Source organism: Leopardus geoffroyi, chromosome A2 (assembly GCF_018350155.1).
Source record: "Leopardus geoffroyi isolate Oge1 chromosome A2, O.geoffroyi_Oge1_pat1.0, whole genome shotgun sequence".
In the NCBI taxonomy this organism is placed as follows: Eukaryota; Metazoa; Chordata; class Mammalia; order Carnivora; family Felidae; genus Leopardus; species Leopardus geoffroyi.
The window spans coordinates 6,329,941-6,350,540 of NC_059331.1; the positions used below are offsets into that span (position 1 = coordinate 6,329,941).

Here is a 20,600-nt window from a genome sequence, read left to right on the forward strand (position 1 = left end):
CGATGCTCATCAAGGCCTACTTTTCTTACCGTCCTTAGACCCTGGAAGCCTTGGGACGCGGTGGATGTGGGGGGGGAGGGGGAAGAGGCTCTGATAGGAGGGCAGGGCACACAGCTTCCCCCTCTCCAGCACAAGATAAACTTGAGAGAGGGCCAGACTGGTCACACCAACAGCACCTACAAGCCTCGGGTGCCCCAGCTGCGCGAGAAGAGTTCCCCTAGCTGATGACCTCAGGGCCCGCTGCCCGCCTGGTCACCTAAATCACACTCCTTCCCACACACCGCCACATGAGCCCTGACACACCCACCTTTGAGCAGATCCAAGTCTGACCTCTTCCCCACTGTCCCTGTTTAGGCCAAGGTCATTTCCCAACGTGCCTCCCTGTCTCCAGCCTTGGCCTCTTCCAAGCTAGCCTCCACCCACTGACAAGCAAGGGCCATAAAGTCCCCCAGGGTAACACCCCAGCCTGTAAAATGCCCATCTCAGTGCTTCCTGGCTAGCACGTCTTTCCCGACTCTGCCTTTCACACATGCCGTCCCCCTCTGTCACTGCTGCTGAGTCTCGGCCTAACCCCCGCCCCTCAGGAGAGAGAGGACTTTCCTGCCCGTTCTGACCCCACATCTCTGCCTCAACCCTCGTCACCACGGATGGCACACAGGACTCAGTGACAGGGAGCGGTCTGTAATCAACTTTAGGAAAGCAAGGATCTATTAGCGTCAACAATCCAACCCAGGCTATTTGTGTTGGAGCGATGTTCCCTTTTTCTCTAGGGTTTTCTGATCCTGCCCCGTTGGGTTTCTAGCCACCTAGTCTCAAACCACTCCTTACAATTCTGTCCCGTGACCATTTCCACTGTGCTTCTAGTTCTCATCCCGTGGCTTTTCCTTTTTCTCTTATGCCACAGCTTTACTGAGATGGAATTCATGTACCACACAACTCACCCTTTTAGAGGGTAAGGCTGGATGGCTGTTAGTATATTCAGTATTGTGTATCTATCGCCACAGTTTTAAATTTTTTTTTTTTCAACGTTTATTTATTTTTGGGACAGAGAGAGACAGAGCATGAACGGGGGAGGGGCAGAGAGAGAGGGAGACACAGAATCGGAAACAGGCTCCAGGCTCCGAGCCATCAGCCCAGAGCCTGACGCGGGGCTCGAACTCACGGTCTCAGGCCGTGAGACCTGGCTGAAGTTGGACGCTTAACCGACTGCACCACCCAGGCGCCCCTCTATCACCACAATTTTAGAACATTCTCATCATCCCCGAAAGGAACCCTGCGCCCCTTGGCTGTCACTCCCGGTGCTCCTCTTTCCGCCCACCCCTACCCCCCCCCCCCCCCCCCCTGCAGCAACCACTGCTCTATCTTTGGTCTCTACGGATTTGCCCATTCTGGATAGTTCACATAAATGGAACCAGAAGACACGCAGCCTTTGGGGACTGGCTTCTTTCCCTCAGCATGCCGTTTTCAAGGCTCATCCGTGTTGTCACCTGTAGCCGAATGTCATTCTTTTGTTGTGGGTGAAAAATATTCCACTGAATGGACAGGTCACATTTCACGTTTCCGTTCATGGGACGGCCATTTGGGTTGGCTGTGGTGAATAACGCTCTTGTGAGTGTGCCCGTTCTGTGCGGGCCTATGTAGTCACCTCCCTTAGGCGCAGATTCCCTAGGGGTGGAATTTGGAGATCATACGGTAACTCTGTGTGACTTTTGGAGGAACTGCTAGACGGTTTTTCCACAGCGGCTGCCCCCTTCTACAGCCCCGTCAACAGTACATAGGAGGGTCTCAATTTTTCCACCTCCCCATCTCTCTTTCATTTCTCTGACGAGAAGCCTCCAAATGGTCACTGCAAAAGATCGCAAGGACCGTCACTGACCATATCCTGGGGTCACGAGCGCCACAGAGCTGACTCCCTCACTGCTTCGTAACCCACCGGTCCACCACTGTTTTTTTGCTCCACAATATGTCCGGTCAGTTACTATCCATTTCAGTCTTGTGTGGGGACCGGTGAGCCCACCGGCCCCTGCTGCGGACGACTTCACGATTTATTATTCTTTCTAAATTCGCTTGTGCTCTGCAAGGTCATCTCGGCAAACTAAGAGTTATCCATAAACAGTGCCTAGTTGTCCTTATGCACAGCAACATGCTGGATTCCAGCCAAGTAATTTGATGTGGTCCTTCCTTCCCTCCGTCCCATGTGGCAATGGAGTCATGGAGCCCCTGCGTAGGCCGCCTCTTTCTTTTGCCTTTCTCTCCTCCTGAAACTCACCCACAAGAATAACCAGATGATAAAACGTTCTGAATTAGATAGTGGTGACAGTTGCACAATTCCGGGAAAGTACTAAGAATCACTGAAGGGGGCACCTGGGCGGGTGGCTCGGTCAGTTAAGCACCCGACTCTGGATTTCTGCTCAGGTCGTGATCTCAAGGTTCACAATTTTGAGCCCCACAACGGGCTCCACGCTGATGGTGCAGAGCTTGCTTGGGATTCTCTCTCTCTCTCTCTCTCTGCCCCTCACCCATGCACTCTCTCTTTCTCTCTCAAAATAAACTTAAAAAAAAAAAAAAACCCACTAAATAGTTTCCCACACATTAAAAGGGGGAATTTTATGGTAGGTGAATTCTATCTCAATAAAGCTGTTACATAAAGAAAAAGGGGGCACCTGGGTGGCTCAGTCAGTTAAGCATCTGACTTTGGCTCAATTCATGATCTCGAGGTTGTGGGAGTTCGAGCCCCGCATCAGGCTCTGTGCTGACAACTCAGAGCCTGGAGCCTGCTTCAGAGTTTGTGTCTCCCTCTCTCTGCCCCTTCCCTGCTCGTGTTATCTCTCTCTCAAAAAATAAATAAACATTAAAAAATTAAAAAAAAAAAAAGTGATAGGAGTTTAAAATGTAACCACACAGGATATGTTAAATCTTTAGAATATTGGTTTCAAGATATGATGTAAATCAGCTGGTGTGTTTGCTACTTTGAACATAACCAACTGCGACTTTATACTCAGTTGAAAACCAAGCAAAAGCAGAGAAGCAAGCCGGCTGAGTTTTACGCTCACGGGCAATTTTAACAACAAACACGAAGCACAGCAGCAGGGGTCCCTCCACTGAGGACATTACTTTAATCACTTTGCTCCCTCCCCCCAACAGTCACATTCCTCCTCCAGAAAATTCCTACGGGCAGCTGCGGGGCTGTGACCGGAATTGTTCTGCACCTGGAGAAAGGGTTTTCAAAACACGGCAGGCAGCTCTCCACCGTTTTCAGGGGAGAAGTGAAACCCAACTAATCAATAACAAAGAAACAAACTATTTGGACTTCATAAAGGTCTCTGAGTTTTAAGTTACTTGAGAGAGCCGAGATGAAAACGTTTTCAAAGTCTTGAAGAAATGGAAACGGGACTTAGGATGAATGAGGAAGAAAGAAGGAGACCTTGACACAAGGATCAGAAATATGCTAAACATGTGGTAGGTAAACACCCAGGGAGGCACAGCTGGTGACCACAGCCCTAGTCCCAGGGGCTGGTGACAAGGGTAATGGCCCTGCGGCCAGCGGTAATTGCTACTGTGTGACAAGAATGAAAATTATAACACAGCTTACACAAGAAACAATGTACATGCCACTTCAGCCTTCAAAGTGAGGGCACTGTAAAGTCAATTTAGGGAAAAAAGAGAGAGAGAGAAAGAAAAGAATCAAAGAATCGCTTTTTCCATTTCTCTGTGCATGCCATCTAAAAATGAAATAAGCTATTCAAACCCCCAAATTATGTTTACAAGGACTGCATTTATTATGCCTTCTGGCACTATGCTCCTATTCCCTTTAGAACAACCTTTTTCTCAAAAGGGCTTGACCCAGAGACTAGCCAACTACTGATAAAGTGTACACTTTGACCCAGTCCAAACAACAACTGAGATGCTCGCGTTTTCCAGGCTCTTTATTATTGTCAACCTCAAAATACAAGTCTGGGGGCATGCACATACACACGGCATAAATAACATTTACTGAGTATTCACTGTAAGCCAGGCACTCTGCTATGCACTTTACCCGTCTTGTCTGGTCGAATCGCTAACCAATACTTATTCCCATTTTAAAGATGGGGAGTCTGAGGCTTAGCAACGTTACGGGGCTAAAACGTGACGGCCCTGGGACCACAGCCCAGATCTGACTTGACACTCAAGCCCACGCTCTTGGCACTTCTCCACACAATTTCAGGGTTAACCATTCACCCAGCCAGATATGCAATGTATCACCTGTAAAATCATCTCCAAATCGCCCGAGGCCATGGGGCTGTTTATGAGGTCCTGGACTGTCTCTTGTCGACAAGAAAAAGGCCCTTTAAGGCTTTTGGCTGGATGGAGTTCCACTCTCCCCAAATGAGGCGAAGGGGGTAGAGCTGTGTCCTTCACTTCCAGGTAAAACTTAAAGAGAACCCCACCCCCCCACCCCCCGCCCACCAAGAAAACTTTTTACGCTCTGCGCCAGCCATCTCTTCTAAGGCTTCCATCCTAACAGAGCAACAGGTAAAAAAGATCGGGGGACGGTAACGACCACAGACCATGCAAAGATCAAGGGCCTCTCGTTCATCCCTGCAAAGAAAGCAGCACCGCAACATCTAAAATTCTTCCATAAGGAACTGAAGGATGATCCAAAGCACACACTCTTGGTATAGTTTTGTTGCCCAGACGCTCTCTAGCTCGGAGGGCGTCCGCTCCACGGAGGGGAGTTCTGCACAGAGGCCTGAAGCACCACAGAGTTGGTCACTGTTTATGCTTATCACTATATCCCCGGTCCCGCCCCGGGCGCTCCAGAACCTGGACCCCGGAGACCTGAGCTGGGGGGGAGGCTGCACCGCCCGAGGGCTGGAGCTCGGATGGCGCCGGCGGGCACCGTCTGCACCTCTGCCTTCGTCAGCTGGAGCCCACATGCACTGAAGGGGCAGCCTGAACGGCAGGACCCGCCCTCCAGCTTGGAAGACTCCAGGGGGGCCCAGCCCGAGGCTGAAGCAGCCCCGGGGGTCCGGCGCCCCAGGCCACCCCCGGGGCTCGACGGCGCGTTCCCGGGGCCCGAGGCCTCCCTCCCGAGCTCCGTTCTCCTCGGGCCCGGCCCGCTGCCCTCACCTGGCCCGGGCCCCGCAGGCCGTTCGCCGCCGCCGCCGCCGCCTCCTCCGCCGCCGCCGCTGCCGCCCGGCCTCCTAGGATCCACCGCAGCCCGCCGCACGGGGCCGGAAGTGGGAAGCCGCGCGGGAGAGCTGCGCACGCGCGTGCCCGCCCCGGGGGGCGGGTCAGAGGGCGTGGCCCCGGAAGGGGGCGTGGCTCGCGCGGACTTTGCTTCAGGCTGAGGCTGGGGCTGCGGGGAGGGTCCTCCGCCGGCACCCCGGGACCGAACAGGGAGGGGGGACCCCGGGACCGAACAGGGAGGGTCCCTGCGGTGAGGGTGAGGGCGATCCTTGTGGGGGCGGGTCAGCGGGGCTGGGGGGATATCTTGAGGGAATCAGGGGTGCCTGGAGCCGGGGATCGGCGGGCGCCGGGGGACGTCGCAGGAGACCGAGAGGCCCAGGGCGAGGAGTCTAAGGACAGGGTACAAGAAATGGACCGAACAGGTCTGTCACCTGCGAAGAAGGGGCAGCGTGGATTGCAGGAAGCTAGACAAGTCTGGGAAAAAGCCATATGGCTCTCAAGTCGTTCCAGACACCCCTACGTGGGTCTGTCCAGATACCCAAAACTCATACTAGACACCCAGGCAGGTGCCATCAGATACTCAAAACATGCTTTCGGGTACCCCAAATAGGTCAGACACCCTACCTAGATCTGTTAGTTACCCCCCCCCAAACGATTCAGAATCTGAAAAACATGCCAAATTACCCCAAAGTACCAGACATCTTCACCCAGGAGCCAACAGACACCCCCAGATAGAAACGTGTCAAAAACCCTACTCAGAAACTTCTAGAGGCTCCCCCCAAACACATACCAGATACCTCTGACACAGATACTGGCAGATACCCCCATACAGGTGTCCACAGAGTCTAAAATACATGCCAGACCCCCCAACACACACAGGTGTTCTTAGACACCAGAAAAAAATGCCAGATGCCTCCCCTCCCCCAGTGTCAGCACTCCCCCGGGCACCATCAGACATCCGGGCTGTGAGGCTGCCCCACCCCTTCCCAGGCCCACCCCTGGTGTGGCAGTGGGGCAGTAACCAGGAGAGGAGCCAAGCACCTCTTTCGCCCAAGGTTCAAGCTGGCCAACCAAGCCGAGATCGTTCCAAGCCAAACCCACTTCAAAACACCCACAATCTGTGGTCGAGAGCCCTCAGTTCAGAAACAGGGTAGCAGAGTCCCCAAGCGACCTGCCTGCAGTTGAAGTCCATTGCATCATGGTCAAGAGAGGGAGCACGTCCAGGAAATTGGAGGCTCCGGAAGCACAGGGACGTGCTTCCTCAGAGGTCAGAAGCCCTGACACAGGTGCTTTTGAGGTCTCAATGGATGTGTAAATGCTCACTCTCAGAGTTCCTATGACTTTGGGACTTTATTCCAAAGGCAATGGGGAGCCATTGACGATTTTAAGCAGGAAAAGTGGCAGGCTCCTTATTTCTATAGCTACCTTGGATATAGAAACCTTCAGGTTGATACAATTCTCCCCTAAACGTAGACACCAACTTTCTCAAGAGCCTGGCAGAAAGGAGAGGTATCTCTTATCTTTCTTGCATGTATCCAACCGCTTTGCATTTATTAAGTCCTTGTCATGGGCCAGGGACTCTGCTGAGAGCTAAGGAGACGTTGGGAACATGAGTCTGTGGCAGTGTTTCTCCGTCTTGGAGCTATTGGCAATTGGGGCTGGATGGTTCTCTGTTGTCGGGGGGTGTTCTGTGTTGGAGGATGTTGAACAGCACCCCTGGCCTGTATCCACTAGGCGCAAGTAGCACCCCAGTTCTGACGACAAAAAAAAAAAAAGGCCTCCAGATATTGCCAATGTCCTCTCGGCTAACAGCAACTGCCCTAAGAGACACTCGGACACGGATACAGTCGCCTAATCCACAATCCAGGCCTCCTGGGGGACGTGGCCGTGGCTTTGGGTTAAAGGGTGAGTAAGAGTTATGCGGCCGAGGGAGTTCCGGGAACAGCACTGAATGAGCAAGGTGCAGGTGGTGTATGTGGGCAAAAGTGGAGAGGTAGGCGGGGTCAGACCACGGGGAACCTCAGAGGTCAAGGCCATTAACAAGACTGTCCGGAATGGTGTTCTGTCAGCGGGGCTGGTCTCTGGGAAAGCATCTCCGCTTTACCCCTGGAGACCTGCCCTCCATAATTACCTGGAGCGTGACTCATTCCCTGTTCTGCGGAACTTCCTGTGGGGCTGTTTCCTCTAAGGGACAGATAGTAACATCTGGCTTTGAATGCCTCCAGCGGTAGGTAGGTTTGTGGCTCGTTTTAAACCTGGGGCGGGGGGCGGGTACTCTCAGCCTGCTGGGAGTGAGTCACGGCCGTTGTGGCCCCACAGGCCTCCTTACACAGGCATGGGGGTATGGTTGGGGGTCTGTGGTTTCGACGCTAGCTTTAACTCGATGATAGAGGGTGATGACGATGGATGCTACGTACCCCTACGTACCAGGCACCATGCTAAGGGCACCCCACGTATTTTCCTTTACACAAACTCGAATCTTCTGTGATCTCAAAGATCTGTCCTGAAAATTGTCTCCAGGAGGCAGACCTTGATTCCCGCCATCCTGAGAGTATGCTGCATTGAGTTACTTGTTGCCAAAGCACAGAGTAGGGAAAGGGAAAAGATAGTCACCTGGCAGGTGGAACCTTAACCAGGGGGTGAAGGTTAATATCCTCAGGGGTGTTCTGTTGATAGCACTTATCCCCTGATAGGAGGAGGCAAGAAGGTTCCTGAGCCTATAACCCTAATCATGAGAAAGCATGGGACACACCCAGATGGGGGACATCGTACTAGAAACCCGGCTGATACTTCTCAAGACCGTGAAGGTCACGAGCAATACAGAAACACTGAGGAAACTCGGGAGACGGGATGACTAAAGATAGTCGGGTCCTGAAACAGAGAGAACCTGAGTGGAAGAAGAAATCTGGTGAAATCTGAGGAAAATCTAGTTCGATGAATAATACTGCCCCCGGGAGCCCGGGTGGCTCAGTTGGTTAAGCGTCCGACTTTGGCTCAGGTCATGATCTCCTGGTTCATGGCTTCAGGCCCCACATCCGGCTCTGTGCTGACAGCTCAGAGCCCGGAGCCTGCTTCCGATTCTGTGTCTCCCTCTCTCTCTGCCCCCTCCCCCACTCATGCTCTGTCTCTCTCTCTTTCAAAAATAAATAAACATTTTTTTTAAAAACTTAAAAACTTACTGCACCAATGTTGGTTCCTAAGTTAGGACAAATGTACTGTGGTCACAGGTGATGCTAACATGGCAGGAATCGGGAGAAGAGTTAGAAAGCGACCCTCTCTGCTCTCTCCACTTTTCTGTGATTCTAAAATTAAAAGTCTAGGGACACCTGGAGGGCTCAGTTGCTTGAGCGTTGGACTGAGGCTCAGGGCATGATCTAGAGGTTCGTGAGTTCGAGCCCCGCATCGGGCTCTCTGCTGTCAGTGCGGAGCCCGCTTCGGATCCTCTGTCCCCCTCTCTGATCCTCCCCCGCTCGCACACACACTCTCTCCCTCTCAAAATAAACGAAGATTTAAAAATTAATAGAAAATTAAACTGAAAGTCCGGGGGGTGGGGAAAGGGGGCTACTCACCCCCTCTGGAGGGGTAGGAGGAGTTAGGTTGTTGTGCAAAATACTGCTAAGAGTTGTATATAGACTCTGCAGAGTGGGGGTGGGGTGGGATGGTCAGCGTCCCTAACCCCCACGTTGTTCAAGCGTCTGCTGTGCAATTCTGGTTGTTCGAACCATCCAGATCGTGGTATTTTGTCAGGCAGCCCTAGCTAACCCACCGCCTGAGTCAGAATTTTGCCAGAGGATTTTTGCAACGACAAAAAGCCGAGGTAACCACAGGGTCCCTGCCCCTAGGGCCCCGGTGCTCTCCAGGGAGCCTCCACTTGGCAGGGGTGAAGTGGGCTGAGGGAGTAACCAGCACAGGAGGCCACGAGAGAGAGGTTTAGAGGCAGTAAAGTTGAGAGACTGGCTGCCATCCGGAGGGTCGGGCGGGGCCGCCGGACTCACCAGAGCTCAGGAAGGGTTTGCCGCACAGGGGACAGCTGGAGTGGCCGACGAACGTCCCCTGGGCCAGCTGGTGCCCATGGATGCATTCCTTCCTCTCTCTAGCATCCTGACCCTTGTCCTTTGGTTGTGCTGGGCTCTTCCCCTGTGGGGGACAGAAGCGAACCTCAGAACGCCCCGCGCATTCGGATCTCCCTGGCGTCACAGGGCTCCAGGGCCAGGGGCAACCTGACAATGTGGAGAAGGTGGACGGGGTACCCACCCCCACCCCGGTCCGGCGCCCCCTGACCTTCTCCTTCTGTCTGGTGACTCTACAGCGGAGGGAGCTCAGTCTGCGTTTCACCCTGGTGCTCCTGTCACTCCGCTCAACCCTTCTGGCGCTGTCTTCGCTCCTAAGGGGCGGAAAGATGAACAGGGAGGGGCGGCAGGCCCAGGTCGCTCCTGGACCCCACGTGGAATTCGTCCCCCGCGGCCCCCTCGTCCTGTTTCGCTTCTTCTGTGGTCCCCGCACTCTCTCCTCCCTCCTCTCAATCACTTATTTACTCAACAAACACAGATGGTTACCAAGTTCCAGGAGATGGGGGTACCGGGTTCACGGAGGGGACTGCGACACGGTCTCAAGCTTGGGGTCCCTCGGCGGGCCCAGGCTGGAAATCTTGGCTCTGTCCATTTCTGCCTCCTCCCCGCTATTCACTCGCGACCCCACCTTCTGATCAGCCTACAAATCCTGCCCATTTTTCCTTTGGGGTATCTCTCAAATCCTGCTCTCTCCCCCCTTACATCCCAGCCCCGGGTCACTGTCACGCCTCTCCTGGATTACCGGCACCCCCTCATTTAATGAATACAGTTGACCCTTGAACAACGCAGAGGTTGGGGCGCCAAGCCCCTGCACAGTCAAAAATCCGTATATAACTTCTGACTCCCCCACAACTTAGCTACTGAAAACGTAAACTGTCAATTAACACATTTTTTACGTGCTATAGGTATCAGGTACTGTGTGCTAACAATAAGGCAAGCTAGAGAAAAGAAGATGTTACTACAAAAATCACAAGGAAGAGGGGCGCCTGGGTGGCTCAGTTGGTTAAGCGTCCGACTCTTGATTTCAGTTCAAGTCATGATCTTGCGGTTCGCGGGTTCGAGCCCTGCGTGGGGCTCTGCGCGGATTCCCTGTCTCCCTCTCTATCTCTGCCCTTCCCCACTCGCTTTCTCTCTCTCTCGAAAATAAATAAACTTTTTTTTTTTCAACGTTTATTTATTTTTGGGACAGAGAGAGACAGAACATGAATGGGGGAGGGGCAGAGAGAGAGGGAGACACAGAATCGGAAACAGGCTCCAGGCTCTGAGCCATCAGCCCAGAGCCCGACGCGGGGCTCGAACTCTCGGACCGCGAGATCGTGACCTGGCTGAAGTCGGACGCTTAACCGACTGCGCCACCCAGGCGCCCCTAAACTTTTTTTTTTAAAAGAAAATCATAAGGAAGAGAAAATACATTTAGGGTCCTGTACAAGTATTTATTGAAAAAAAATCCACGGATAAGTGGACCCGCGCAGTTCAAACCCGTGTTGTTCAAGGATCGACGGTATTTATTGAGTCAGCAGCAAACAAACCCAGCCCCTGCGGAATCTGTCTACTGGAGGGAGATCCACACCTCCAGTCTGCAGCCCCTGCCCTGCCCTGCCCCCAGCCCAGTCTGTGCTCGCCATTACCAATCACCAGAGAGCGGTGCTCCAGAGTCACAGAGGTGATCTGACCCCTGCTGACTTCCCTCACCTTCCCTCTTCCCAGCCCCACCCTGACGCCATTCCTTAGGCCTTTCCGTTCCCCCGGGAAGGCACCCCTTTCTTGCCCCCGTCCTCCTCCCCATGTGTTGGTGAACCCCTACTCTTCCATCGGAAGCCAGCTCAAGCCGTCGCCTCCTCCAGGAAGTCCTCCTCTGCCCTCCAAGGTGTATGAGGCGCCTCCCCAGCCCCTACCTCCATCGTTGCCCTGGCAGTTCCAGTGAGAGGATGGCGGGGGGTGGGGGGGGACCCCACCTCCCGCCCCCAGCTTAGGGTCCTGCACAGAGGGCCACTGGTAGACGTGTGCAAAGCCAGGGCAAGACTCCCACTTGCAAACTTACTCAGACAGGAACTCAAACCAGGTGAGGTTTGAGTGGCCTTCTCCAGGGCTCACTGACAAGCGAGCCCTCTGTCGGGCCCTGCAGGGTCAGAGGGGACAGATGCGTGGGTCTGCAGCCCCTCCTTCCCCAGATGTCCCATCTCCTGCCTCTCCCTCCACCCCCACCTTCCGGTGCCCTGGAGCCACATCCAGGACCCCACCATCCCTCCCACCGTGGGCTCTATCCACGGTCACCGTGACTGGTTTCCCAGCAGAGGGGGGGAGGGTAACACCTCTCGGCCAAACAAAATCGGCACGTCAGGAAGACTTTCTAGCAAATGGCAGTGTCTTGGGAAAGGAGCATGCTTTCTCATTTGTGTACAGGTACCTTCTGGCCTGGGTCCCCCCGCCCCCCCTCATGTCCCCTGTCCTTTCCCACGTGCGTCCCTCCCCCCACCTCTCCCATCCCTGTTTTCTCCCCTATCTCCCCGTCTCGTCCACACCCGTCCCCGCAGGCTTTCTCCCCACACTGTCCTTCACGTCTGGTCTGTCTTCCCAGCCCCGTTCCCTGACGCGTGTCCCCCTTCCCACTCACCCGTGGTACTGTCGAAGTTCCTGAAGCACTTTTTGGACCATCAGCCTGGGGTAGGGGGCGGGGGAAGTGTGTAAAAACAGCGCACCGTCGCCCTGGTTGTAGACACATCCCCCAAGACGCGCTGTGACTGCCCAGCCGGTCCCCAGGTCCCCATCCAGCCCCTGCCCGGGAGGCTCAGCCCCTCCCCTGATGCCACAGTGAGAACCTTTCCGAGGGGCCTGGGTCTCTCCTCTGGGAGAGGGATGGGGTGGGAGAGAAGACCGAGGTCGCGGGGGGCTTGGGAGGGACCCCCGCCTTGGCCCCTTGGCGGTCCCCTGGGGGTCCCCTCCCCACCGCGAGGCAGACACTCACACGTGATCCGGTTCCACGTGGTCCTTTTCCATGCACTCCAGCGCCGGCGGCTCCAGGCCTGGAAGCGGCCCCCACCCCAGGAGGCATAGGTGTCAGGGGGCTCTGGGGCAGGCCGGCCCTGGGTGGACCCCCTCTGACCCATCCCTGCGGAACTGGAGACCGTCCAGAGGGGGCTTGCCACTCGGGGAGGGGAGGCACCAAGGGGGCAGAGATCCAGTGTTGGAAGCACACCCCTGTCCCTCCCTCCCCGCCCCCCCCCCCCGCCCCCACTGTGCTCAGTGAAGCCCCAGGTAGCCCCCCGGAGATATGCTCATTGCTCCCTTCTTACAGAGAAAGCCACAAGGGCTCAGAGATTTCTAGCAAGTGGTAGGTCTTGCCGGTTTGTGAGTTCGAGCCCCGCGTCGGGCTCTGTGCTGCCAGCTCAGAGCCTGGAGCCCGCTTCGGTTTCTGTGTCTCCCTCTCTCTCTGCCCCTCCCTGCCTGTGCTCTGTCTCTCTCTGTCTCTGTCTCTGTCTCTCTCCCCAAAATAAATAAACATTAAAAAAAATAAATTAAAATTAAAAAAACAAAAAAGAAAAGTGGTAGTTTTGGGTTTAGACTTCGGGTCTATCCGACAGCAGAGAGACACAGGCTCTTAGGACAGAGATTCAGAGATAACGAGGGAGACGAAGGAGGGGACAGAGGCAGAGACAGAAGAGCCCTAGGTGAGCGAGGGCATTGAGGTGGTGCGGTCCACTCTGGCTGGAGGCCCAGAAGGATGGGGCAGATGCCGGAGGCCTCTCCCCCTCTGCCCCACCCCCCACAAGGAGTAGGGCCCCAGTTCCTGCCCCTAAGCCCCCTCCACCAGCAGCCCTTTCCCAAACTCTCAGGCCCAACTGGGGTCCCATCCAGGGAGTCCCCCAGCAGAACCCCCCTACCCTTCTTGGTTTGAATGAGGGAACCCCCCCAGGCTGGGCTACCTTGAACAGCAGGAGTGGGCACCTCCAAAGCCGGAGAGATTTCCAGGGAGCTGATCTCATCAAAGGACACGGGAACCGACCGTGACCTCACTCTTTTCTCAGGGCTGTCACATTCCTGTGGGGAATAGGCATCTCGATAAGCCAGGGAGGCAGCCCGGACGGCAGGCCAGCTCCCCAGATGGAGGGTCCCTAGCCCCATCCTCCAGCCGTGGGCGGGGGCTTGCCTTGGCCACCGGGCACAGGGACAGATCCCCGCAGCAGCAGCCCAGGGCTGGAGCCCCGAACTCTGAGCTCCAGATGCAAAGATGCAGAGACATCCCCCCAGCCTCCCAGACCATGGGTTAGACTTGTGACCGAGGATCCCGTACTGTGGACCCCACCCCAATGAAGAACGCTCAGGCCTGGGCTGGAATCTCAGGACTCAGGGACTCCCCGGTTATGGGCGGCCCCATGAACAACCCCGCTGTGACAGGTAAGTCCCACTAGCTGCAGGTAAGGAACCTCTTCCTTCCCACCCGCCGTGCTGGCTCCTGGGTCCCGAGCTGTGGTCCCGAGGGTGGTCATGGGTTGCACCCACCTTGCCTGGGTGCTCTGCTGGGGTCCCACCCCCAGACAGACACTGTTGGGTCCAGGCCTGCAGATCCTCTCCCGGCAAGTTCAGAGCAAGGCTAGCCAGCGTCCGAGGGAGACAGGGCCCCTGGTTCACAGCCGCGGCCTCGAGGCCGAGCCTAGTGGAAGAAGAGAGGAAGGCAGGGCTTCAGTGTGTCTTCTCCACAGGGCTGTTTCCCCAGCTCCACATCCAGGGACTTGGGGGGACCTCTGGGCCATCCTTCCTGGGGGGCAGGGAGGAGTGGTCTGGGTATAGGGAGGTGTTCAGTCTCCCCATATGGGAGGAGAGGTCGGGGGGAGCCTTGCTGGGGACTTTGCAGGTAGGTCCACACCTTTGCACGGAGGACACATCATGTTTACCCAGACCGGATGTCTGTTTGCGGTGACTTGGGAGGGGTTGAGGGAGGCAGGTGCGGGGTGGGCGGGGGGAGCGGTCAAAGCTCCCCTCCACTGTGTGGGGCTGCTGCTGTGTGTGGAGTCGAGCACACGTCTGTGTTCTAATCACGAGTGCATCTGTGGCTTGGTGCATACGTGCGCGACCAGTGGCACGTCACACATTTAGGCTTTTATGTAGGGGCTGGAGCGGGGCGAGCACGGACGCCTGCAGGCGGGTACGCTCGGTGCGCACGGGCCCGTGTGTGCACCTGCCGCGCGAGCCTACGGTCTTCGTCTCGGGGTCGTGGGTGCTTTTTCAGCGGGCACGCGGACTCGTTCGCCCTCACAGGCTGTGTGTGCGGGACGCATGTGTGTCCGGGGAGCGGGTCTTTGGGGCTGCCTCCGACACTGCAGACACCGCCCCGCCCCCTTGCAGATTGCAGGGGCGAGGCCCCGCCCTGTCCTGGGGGCGCGTCGCGGAAGCCTGACCTCTGCCAGCTCTCGGAGCAGCTCCGAGACCTTTCCCAGCTGCGTCTCCGAGGCCCGCCCTGGGACTCTGCCGAGCTGGAGAAGGGCGAATCTCCTCCGGCCTCTTCACTGGGGGGGCCGCTGTCCCTGGCCTCCCCAGGCTGGCTGTGGGAAAAGGCCCCAAGGCCCAGGTCCTGGAGATACTCGCTGCCCTGAAGGGCCCCCAAGTCCAAGCTGAGGTCCTCGGCGCTGTCGCTGAGCTGTCCTAGAAGGCCATCCTCCTGGAGACCCGTGTGGGAGGGGAAGAGGGCGTTGACCGCGGGTGCCAGAGGCCCCTACCCATCACCCCCCCCCCCAGGTGGGGTGGAATGGCCCCCCAGGCGATCTGTCTAACCTGGGCCTTCAGGGCCTCATCCCAAAAAAGGGGCTGGAAGTCGGGACCTCTAGCCCTGACTCCACCTTGCTCGCTGGGTTTCCCTCCCATGGGCTTATAAAAGGGGGTAATAATCTCTGCTCTGCCTCCCCCCCCCCCCCACCACCTTGTTTAACGTCTTCGAATGCAGTTTGTAAAAGGGCAGCACACAGATAAGTCATCCTTGGCGCTAAGGGCAGAATTTCATGCAGGGCTGGGGCTCCCTGCCTTGTCCCTGAGGTGCTTGGTACATTTCCTCATAGGTCTGTTGGACTCCAAGTGTCCGTCCCAGGCCCAGGCTAGGGTGAAGCAGGCGAAGACCTTGCCTCAGGCACAAAATCAAAGCGGGGAGGGGGCCCCTCAAACTCAGGAATCCAGAAAAATAAGGTTAGTATAATATATATATTTTTAAAGTCAAGAGTCAGGGGTGCCTGGGTGGCTCAGCGTCTGACTTCGGCTCAGGTCATGATCCCTCGGTTCGTGGGTTCGAGCCCCATGTTGGGCTCTGGGCTGACAGCTCGGAGCCTGGAGCCTGCTTGGGATTCTGTGTCTCTCTCTCTCTCTCTCTCTGCCCCTCCTCTGTTCACACTCGGTGTGTGTGTGTGTCTCTCTCAAAAAATAAATACACTTGGGGCGCCTGGGTGGCGCAGTCGGTTGAGCGTCCGACTTCAGCCAGGTCACGATCTCGCGGTCCGTGAGTTCGAGCCCCGCGTCGGGCTCTGGGCTGATGGCTCGGAGCCTGGAGCCTGTTTCCGATTCTGTGTCTCCCTCTCTCTCTCTCTGCCCCTCCCCCGTTCATGCTCTGTCTCTCTCTGTCCCAAAAATAAATAAACGTTGAAAAAAAAAAAATTTAAAAAAAAAAAAATAAATAAATACACAATAAAAATAATAAAAATAAATAAAATGTCAAGAGTCATGCAAAGAGAGTCACGATGAACAGATGATCAAAATGTTAAATCATGACAGTACTGGACCCTGTGCTTGTACGACTCACCTCACTCCCGTCCCCTATTTCTGGCCCTGCTCCCTCAGGATCTGGAGTGCTCCAGCCAACACCTTCCCCTCTCTGACAGGGAGAAGCCCAGGGGGCACATTACAAAAGGCTCCGGGGCCAGCCCCCTCGGCAGCCTCAAGCTGCCACCCACCCACCCGCGAGGCAGCGGCGTGCCAGGCCCCGTGAGACGCAGAAGATACACAGAAGTGGACGACGATGTGCCAGCCTGCAGTGCTCCCAACACAATCATCCCGAACTAAACCTGCATTGTCACTAATGCCACAGCAGCTCCACCAGGGGGCATTGTTGTCCCACTTTCCAGATCAGGAGACTGAGGCTCAGGGAGGAACAAAGACGCGCCCTGGATCACACACAGCCGGACTCAAACTCAGGTCTGTTTGGATCCAAGCCCTCTGCTCTTTCTTACGCTTCTGTCTCCTTGCCCTAGTCCTTTTTCTCTTCTCTCTCTCCTTCCCAATCATTCTATCTGCCATCTTTTCCCCCAGCCAGGGAACTTGCCTTTTCCTCTCCTTGGAAAACCTGTTCTCCTAGCCCACCTACGGTGGGCCTGGCAAACTCCTATTCATCCTTCAAAAGCCAGCTTGGGCATGTCCTCAGGCTGCCTTCCTGACTCCTCAAGGCTACGTAAGACGTCTCTCCCCTGGGCTGTCAGGACCTGTGGCACAGAGACTTTCCTTGTCCAGACTTTTGTTAGGAGTGTCCTCAGACCGGGTTTGGTGGGTAGATGGGTGGATGGGTGGGCTTCTCCCCACTGCCTCCTGCAAAGCCAATGCTGAGCATGGCCCCAGGCATCTATGTGGTCTCAGGCAGCCTGTGAGACACTATCCCAGCTGGTGGCCTGAAGGGGCCACGAGGGAACACAGCCCCCTTCATGGACTCCACACGAGTCCCCCAGGAGGGCGCCCGGCTGGCTCAGTTGGTAAAGCATGTGTCACTTGATCTCGGGGCTGTGAGTTCAAGCCCCAGGTTGGGCGTAGAGATTACTTTAAAATAAATAAATAAATAAATAAACAAACAAATAAATAAAAAGATGGATGGTGATGTTAATAGATGTGCTTAAAAAGAAGAGGTCCCCAAGGATAGTATTGCCACATAAAATACAAGGCACTCAGTTATATTTGAATCTCAGATAAACCCCAAGTATTTTTTTAGGATAAGTATATTCCAAAGCATCGTAATATTTGACACTCAAATCTAACTGGGTGTCCTCTGATTTGGTTTCCTCAGTCTTGCAACCCTAACTCTGGACCATTTGGTCAGGCAGGGCCAGTCCTCTACCAGGAGAGGGAGAGCAGGGGGGCCCCTGCTATTGCCTGGTTTGGGGTATTTTCGGGGAAGCTTCCAATTCAAAATTGGAAATACCTGGAAAGAGGCGCTTTGCAGGGTCTGGCTTTTCCCGCCGACCTCGCCTGCCTGGAGCTCTCCACGGTTTTTACCCCTTCCTCCTTCTTTTTCTTGTGGTAAGGTAGACATGACGTAAAATTTGCCACTGTCATCATTTTTAAGTGTGCAGCTCGGTGGCACTAAGGTACCGGGTAGCTTCTAATCTGCTGCCTGTCTATGAATCTGCCTAGCCTGGGGACCTCAAGTAAGTGGAATCGTACAATATTTGTCCTTTCGTGTCTGGTTTATTTCACTTAGCCTAATGTTTTCAAGTGTATCCGTATTCTAGCCTGTATCAGAATTTCATTCCTTTTTAAGGCTGAATAACATTCTGTTGTCTGGGGCACCTGGGTGGCTCAGTCAGTTAAACATTCAGCTCTTGGTTTCGGCTCAGGTCGTGATCTCACGGTTCGTGAGTTCGAGCCTCGTGTTGGGCCCTGGGCCGACAGTGTGGAGCCTGCTTGGGATTCTCTCTCTCTCTCCCTTTCTCTCTGTCCCTCCCCTGCTGGCATGCACTCTCTCTCTCTCTCAAAATAAATAAATAAACTTAAAAAAAAAAAAGACCCTTCCATTGTCTGGAAGGACAGCCTTGTATGGATATCGGCAAAACCACGTGTTGTGTCCCATTCATCCCGTGATGGACACCCTGTTGTCTCCACCATCCGGCTGTTGTGAGGCACGCTGCTGGGAACACGGGCATGCAGATCTGTTGGAGCCCCTGTCCCTGCTTTTAATTCTTTTGGGAGCGGGAGGTATCCTGGGTTTGACTTCTGGAACACCCTCCATACGGCTCGCACGGCCTCCCTTTTCCTTGAATCTTCCCTTTGGACCCGCTGATCTTTGTCCTCCCCTCCCTGGCCACTCCTTCTCTGCCTCCACTTCCTCCCTCTGTCCTTCATACGCCAGCCTCCCTCTCCCGCTTTTCCCGCTTCTCCCGTCTCTGGCTGCGGCTGGCCCCGGGCGCCCCTCCCCTTCCTGCGACCTCCTCGTGGGTCTCCCTTCTCCCCAAATCACTCAAGTCCCATCCGTGGTGGCTGGACAACCTCTACGGACTCCCATCTCCCCTGCCACTGCCCGAAAGGTTTCCTTGTGTCTCTGGTTTTTCTCCTTCTGTAAACAGAAACATGTCAGGACAGCCTCTTGGCCTGGGCTGGGCCCCCTCCCCCTCCTCTGCATCTGGCCTCCCTCACCGGAGGCAGAAGTGGGATTGTGGCCAGGGCTGGGGGTGGCAGGGGTGATGGGCAGTTGTGGCACAGGCTGTCCTAGCTCCCAGCAGCAGGTACCCTGAGGGAGATGGGGGGGAGGGGGGGTGCCTCATCCTTTGCTTCGAAACCTCTTTCCTCCAACATTGCCCGGGTGAGAAAAGGTGGGAGCCAGCCCAACGGGGGCCTTTCCAGGCATCCGACTGAACAGTGTATGCTGGGCCTGACGCCCCAGAGAGGAGGCGATAAATCCAGGCTCTTGCTCATGGCCCCTGAGGAGCCTGGGCCTCCGGCCACCGGGGGGTGTGGGGGGGATGAGCTCCCCCAGTCAGACTCAGAGGCGAGATGTCCCCGGAATGCCCACTCTGCAGAAGGGCTTACAAGGTGCAGATTTGGATCGTACACGGATAAACTTCAAAATGTGAATAGTTCCTTATCTCGTATCATTAGTAAGCCACGGCCCGCCAGAGCAACTTTAAGCGTGTTGTGTCTCCGGTTCCATTTCACCAGGTAGGAAAGGAGACGGGCATCAAACAAAGTAGCAAATAAATGGCAGGGCAGATGGCTCCTGAGTAGAAAAGCCTTAGTCAAAGGGTTGCCTCCCTGGCATGACTTGTATTAGCTCAGCGTGACCTCGGGCAAGTTCCAGCCCCTCTCGTGGCCTCAGTTTTCTCATCTGTAAAATGGGTGTAATGCTGCCTTCTTGTAGGATTATTTGCTGTGTGGGTACGAGGTGGTGTGGACACATCGCAAACCCTGGATCAGTGGAAGCGATCTTATGTTAGTGGTTGTTTTCCTATTTCGGGACTCAGGGCTCTTCCTCTGGGGGGGGAAGATGGTTGTGTTAGATGCAGTCACACAGTCCATCCCTGCCCTCCCGGAGCTAGTTGGATAGGAGCGCTGGTTTAACCCAGCCATTAGAATCAAGGGTGATAGAATGTTCCAGGAAGCAGGCTGAAGAACTGAGGGGGGCCAGCTGGCCCTGTCTGGAGGGACAGGAATTCTGGATCGGAATTTTACTTAGAAAATCCCCTCGGGGTGCCCGGCTGGCTCAGCAGGTGGAGAGTGTGGGCTCCTGATCTCAGGATTGAGAGTTTGAGCCCCACATGGGGGATGGAGATTACTTGAAAGAAAGAAAGAAAGAAAGAAAGAAAGAAAGAAAGAAAGAAAATCCCCTCTACTTTCTTTTTTTTTTTTTTTTTTAACGTTTATTCATTTTTGAGACAGAAAGAGACAGAGCATGAATGGGGGAAGGTCAGAGAGAGGGAGACACAGAATCTGAAACAGGCTCCGGGTTCTGAGCTGTCAGCACAGAGCCCGACGCGGGGCTCGAACTCACGGACCGCGAGATCGTGACCTGAGCCGAAGTCGGACGCCCAACTGACCGAGCCACCCAGGCGCCCCTCCCCTCTACTTTCAAGTACAAAACCAATGTAATCGTTTGTGTAAACAAACCTATTAAGTCTTCTGCAGACCCCTCTGCCAGGCCAGGGGATGACCAGCTCACCTGGAGTTACTGGGCTGGACATAAGGGAGCTTTTCCAGAGCCAGGCTCGAGGTCTGCTCTAAACATTTAAAGGCTCCCAGAGACCGGAGCCAGAAGGCCCCTGCCCCGATGCCCCGGTCAAGACCACCTCAAAGTGTGTGATCAGCACTGTCAGGTCTGAGTTCACCCCAACCCATCCCTGCACCTACTAATTCTGGTCTCCCTGCCCTTTCCTCCAACAAAAGTATTGAATGCTGTCTCCAGTTGGTATCTCGAGGAGGCTTCTGAGACAGTTGTAGAAGGCTCAAGATGGAGGCGGGCCATTCAGCGGCAAGCCTGATGAGGTCTGTGTTTCCCTGACCAGAGGTGTGAACCCTCAGGGCCCAGCAGGCCCCTCCCAGGACCTCCTTGGAGCAAGCTGAGACCTTGGGAGACAGAGTTAAACGGAATATTTTTGTACCCGATGTTTACAGATGCTGTTGGGAAGT

General features: G+C 55.2%; 1 protein-coding gene across 2 annotated transcripts in view; it reads right to left on the minus strand.

The window, feature by feature from the left end:
* ARHGEF18 (Rho/Rac guanine nucleotide exchange factor 18) overlaps positions 1-20,600 on the minus strand; it is an 80,221-nt gene that overhangs the window by 50,071 nt on the left and 9,550 nt on the right. Inside the window, exons 3-10 of one of the 2 annotated variants that reach the window (XM_045496497.1) lie at positions 14,636-14,895; positions 13,740-13,890; positions 13,163-13,277; positions 12,205-12,262; positions 11,854-11,898; positions 11,281-11,358; positions 9,451-9,553; positions 9,165-9,306 (exon numbers count right to left, since the gene is read on the minus strand). In XM_045496497.1, the coding sequence (XP_045352453.1) occupies positions 9,165-9,306; positions 9,451-9,553; positions 11,281-11,358; positions 11,854-11,898; positions 12,205-12,262; positions 13,163-13,277; positions 13,740-13,890; positions 14,636-14,895 (952 nt within the window). Of the gene's footprint in view, positions 1-5,109; positions 5,417-9,164; positions 9,307-9,450; positions 9,554-11,280; positions 11,359-11,853; positions 11,899-12,204; positions 12,263-13,162; positions 13,278-13,739; positions 13,891-14,635; positions 14,896-20,600 lie in introns of those variants that run through there. The other variant, XM_045496498.1, reaches the window with a different exon arrangement.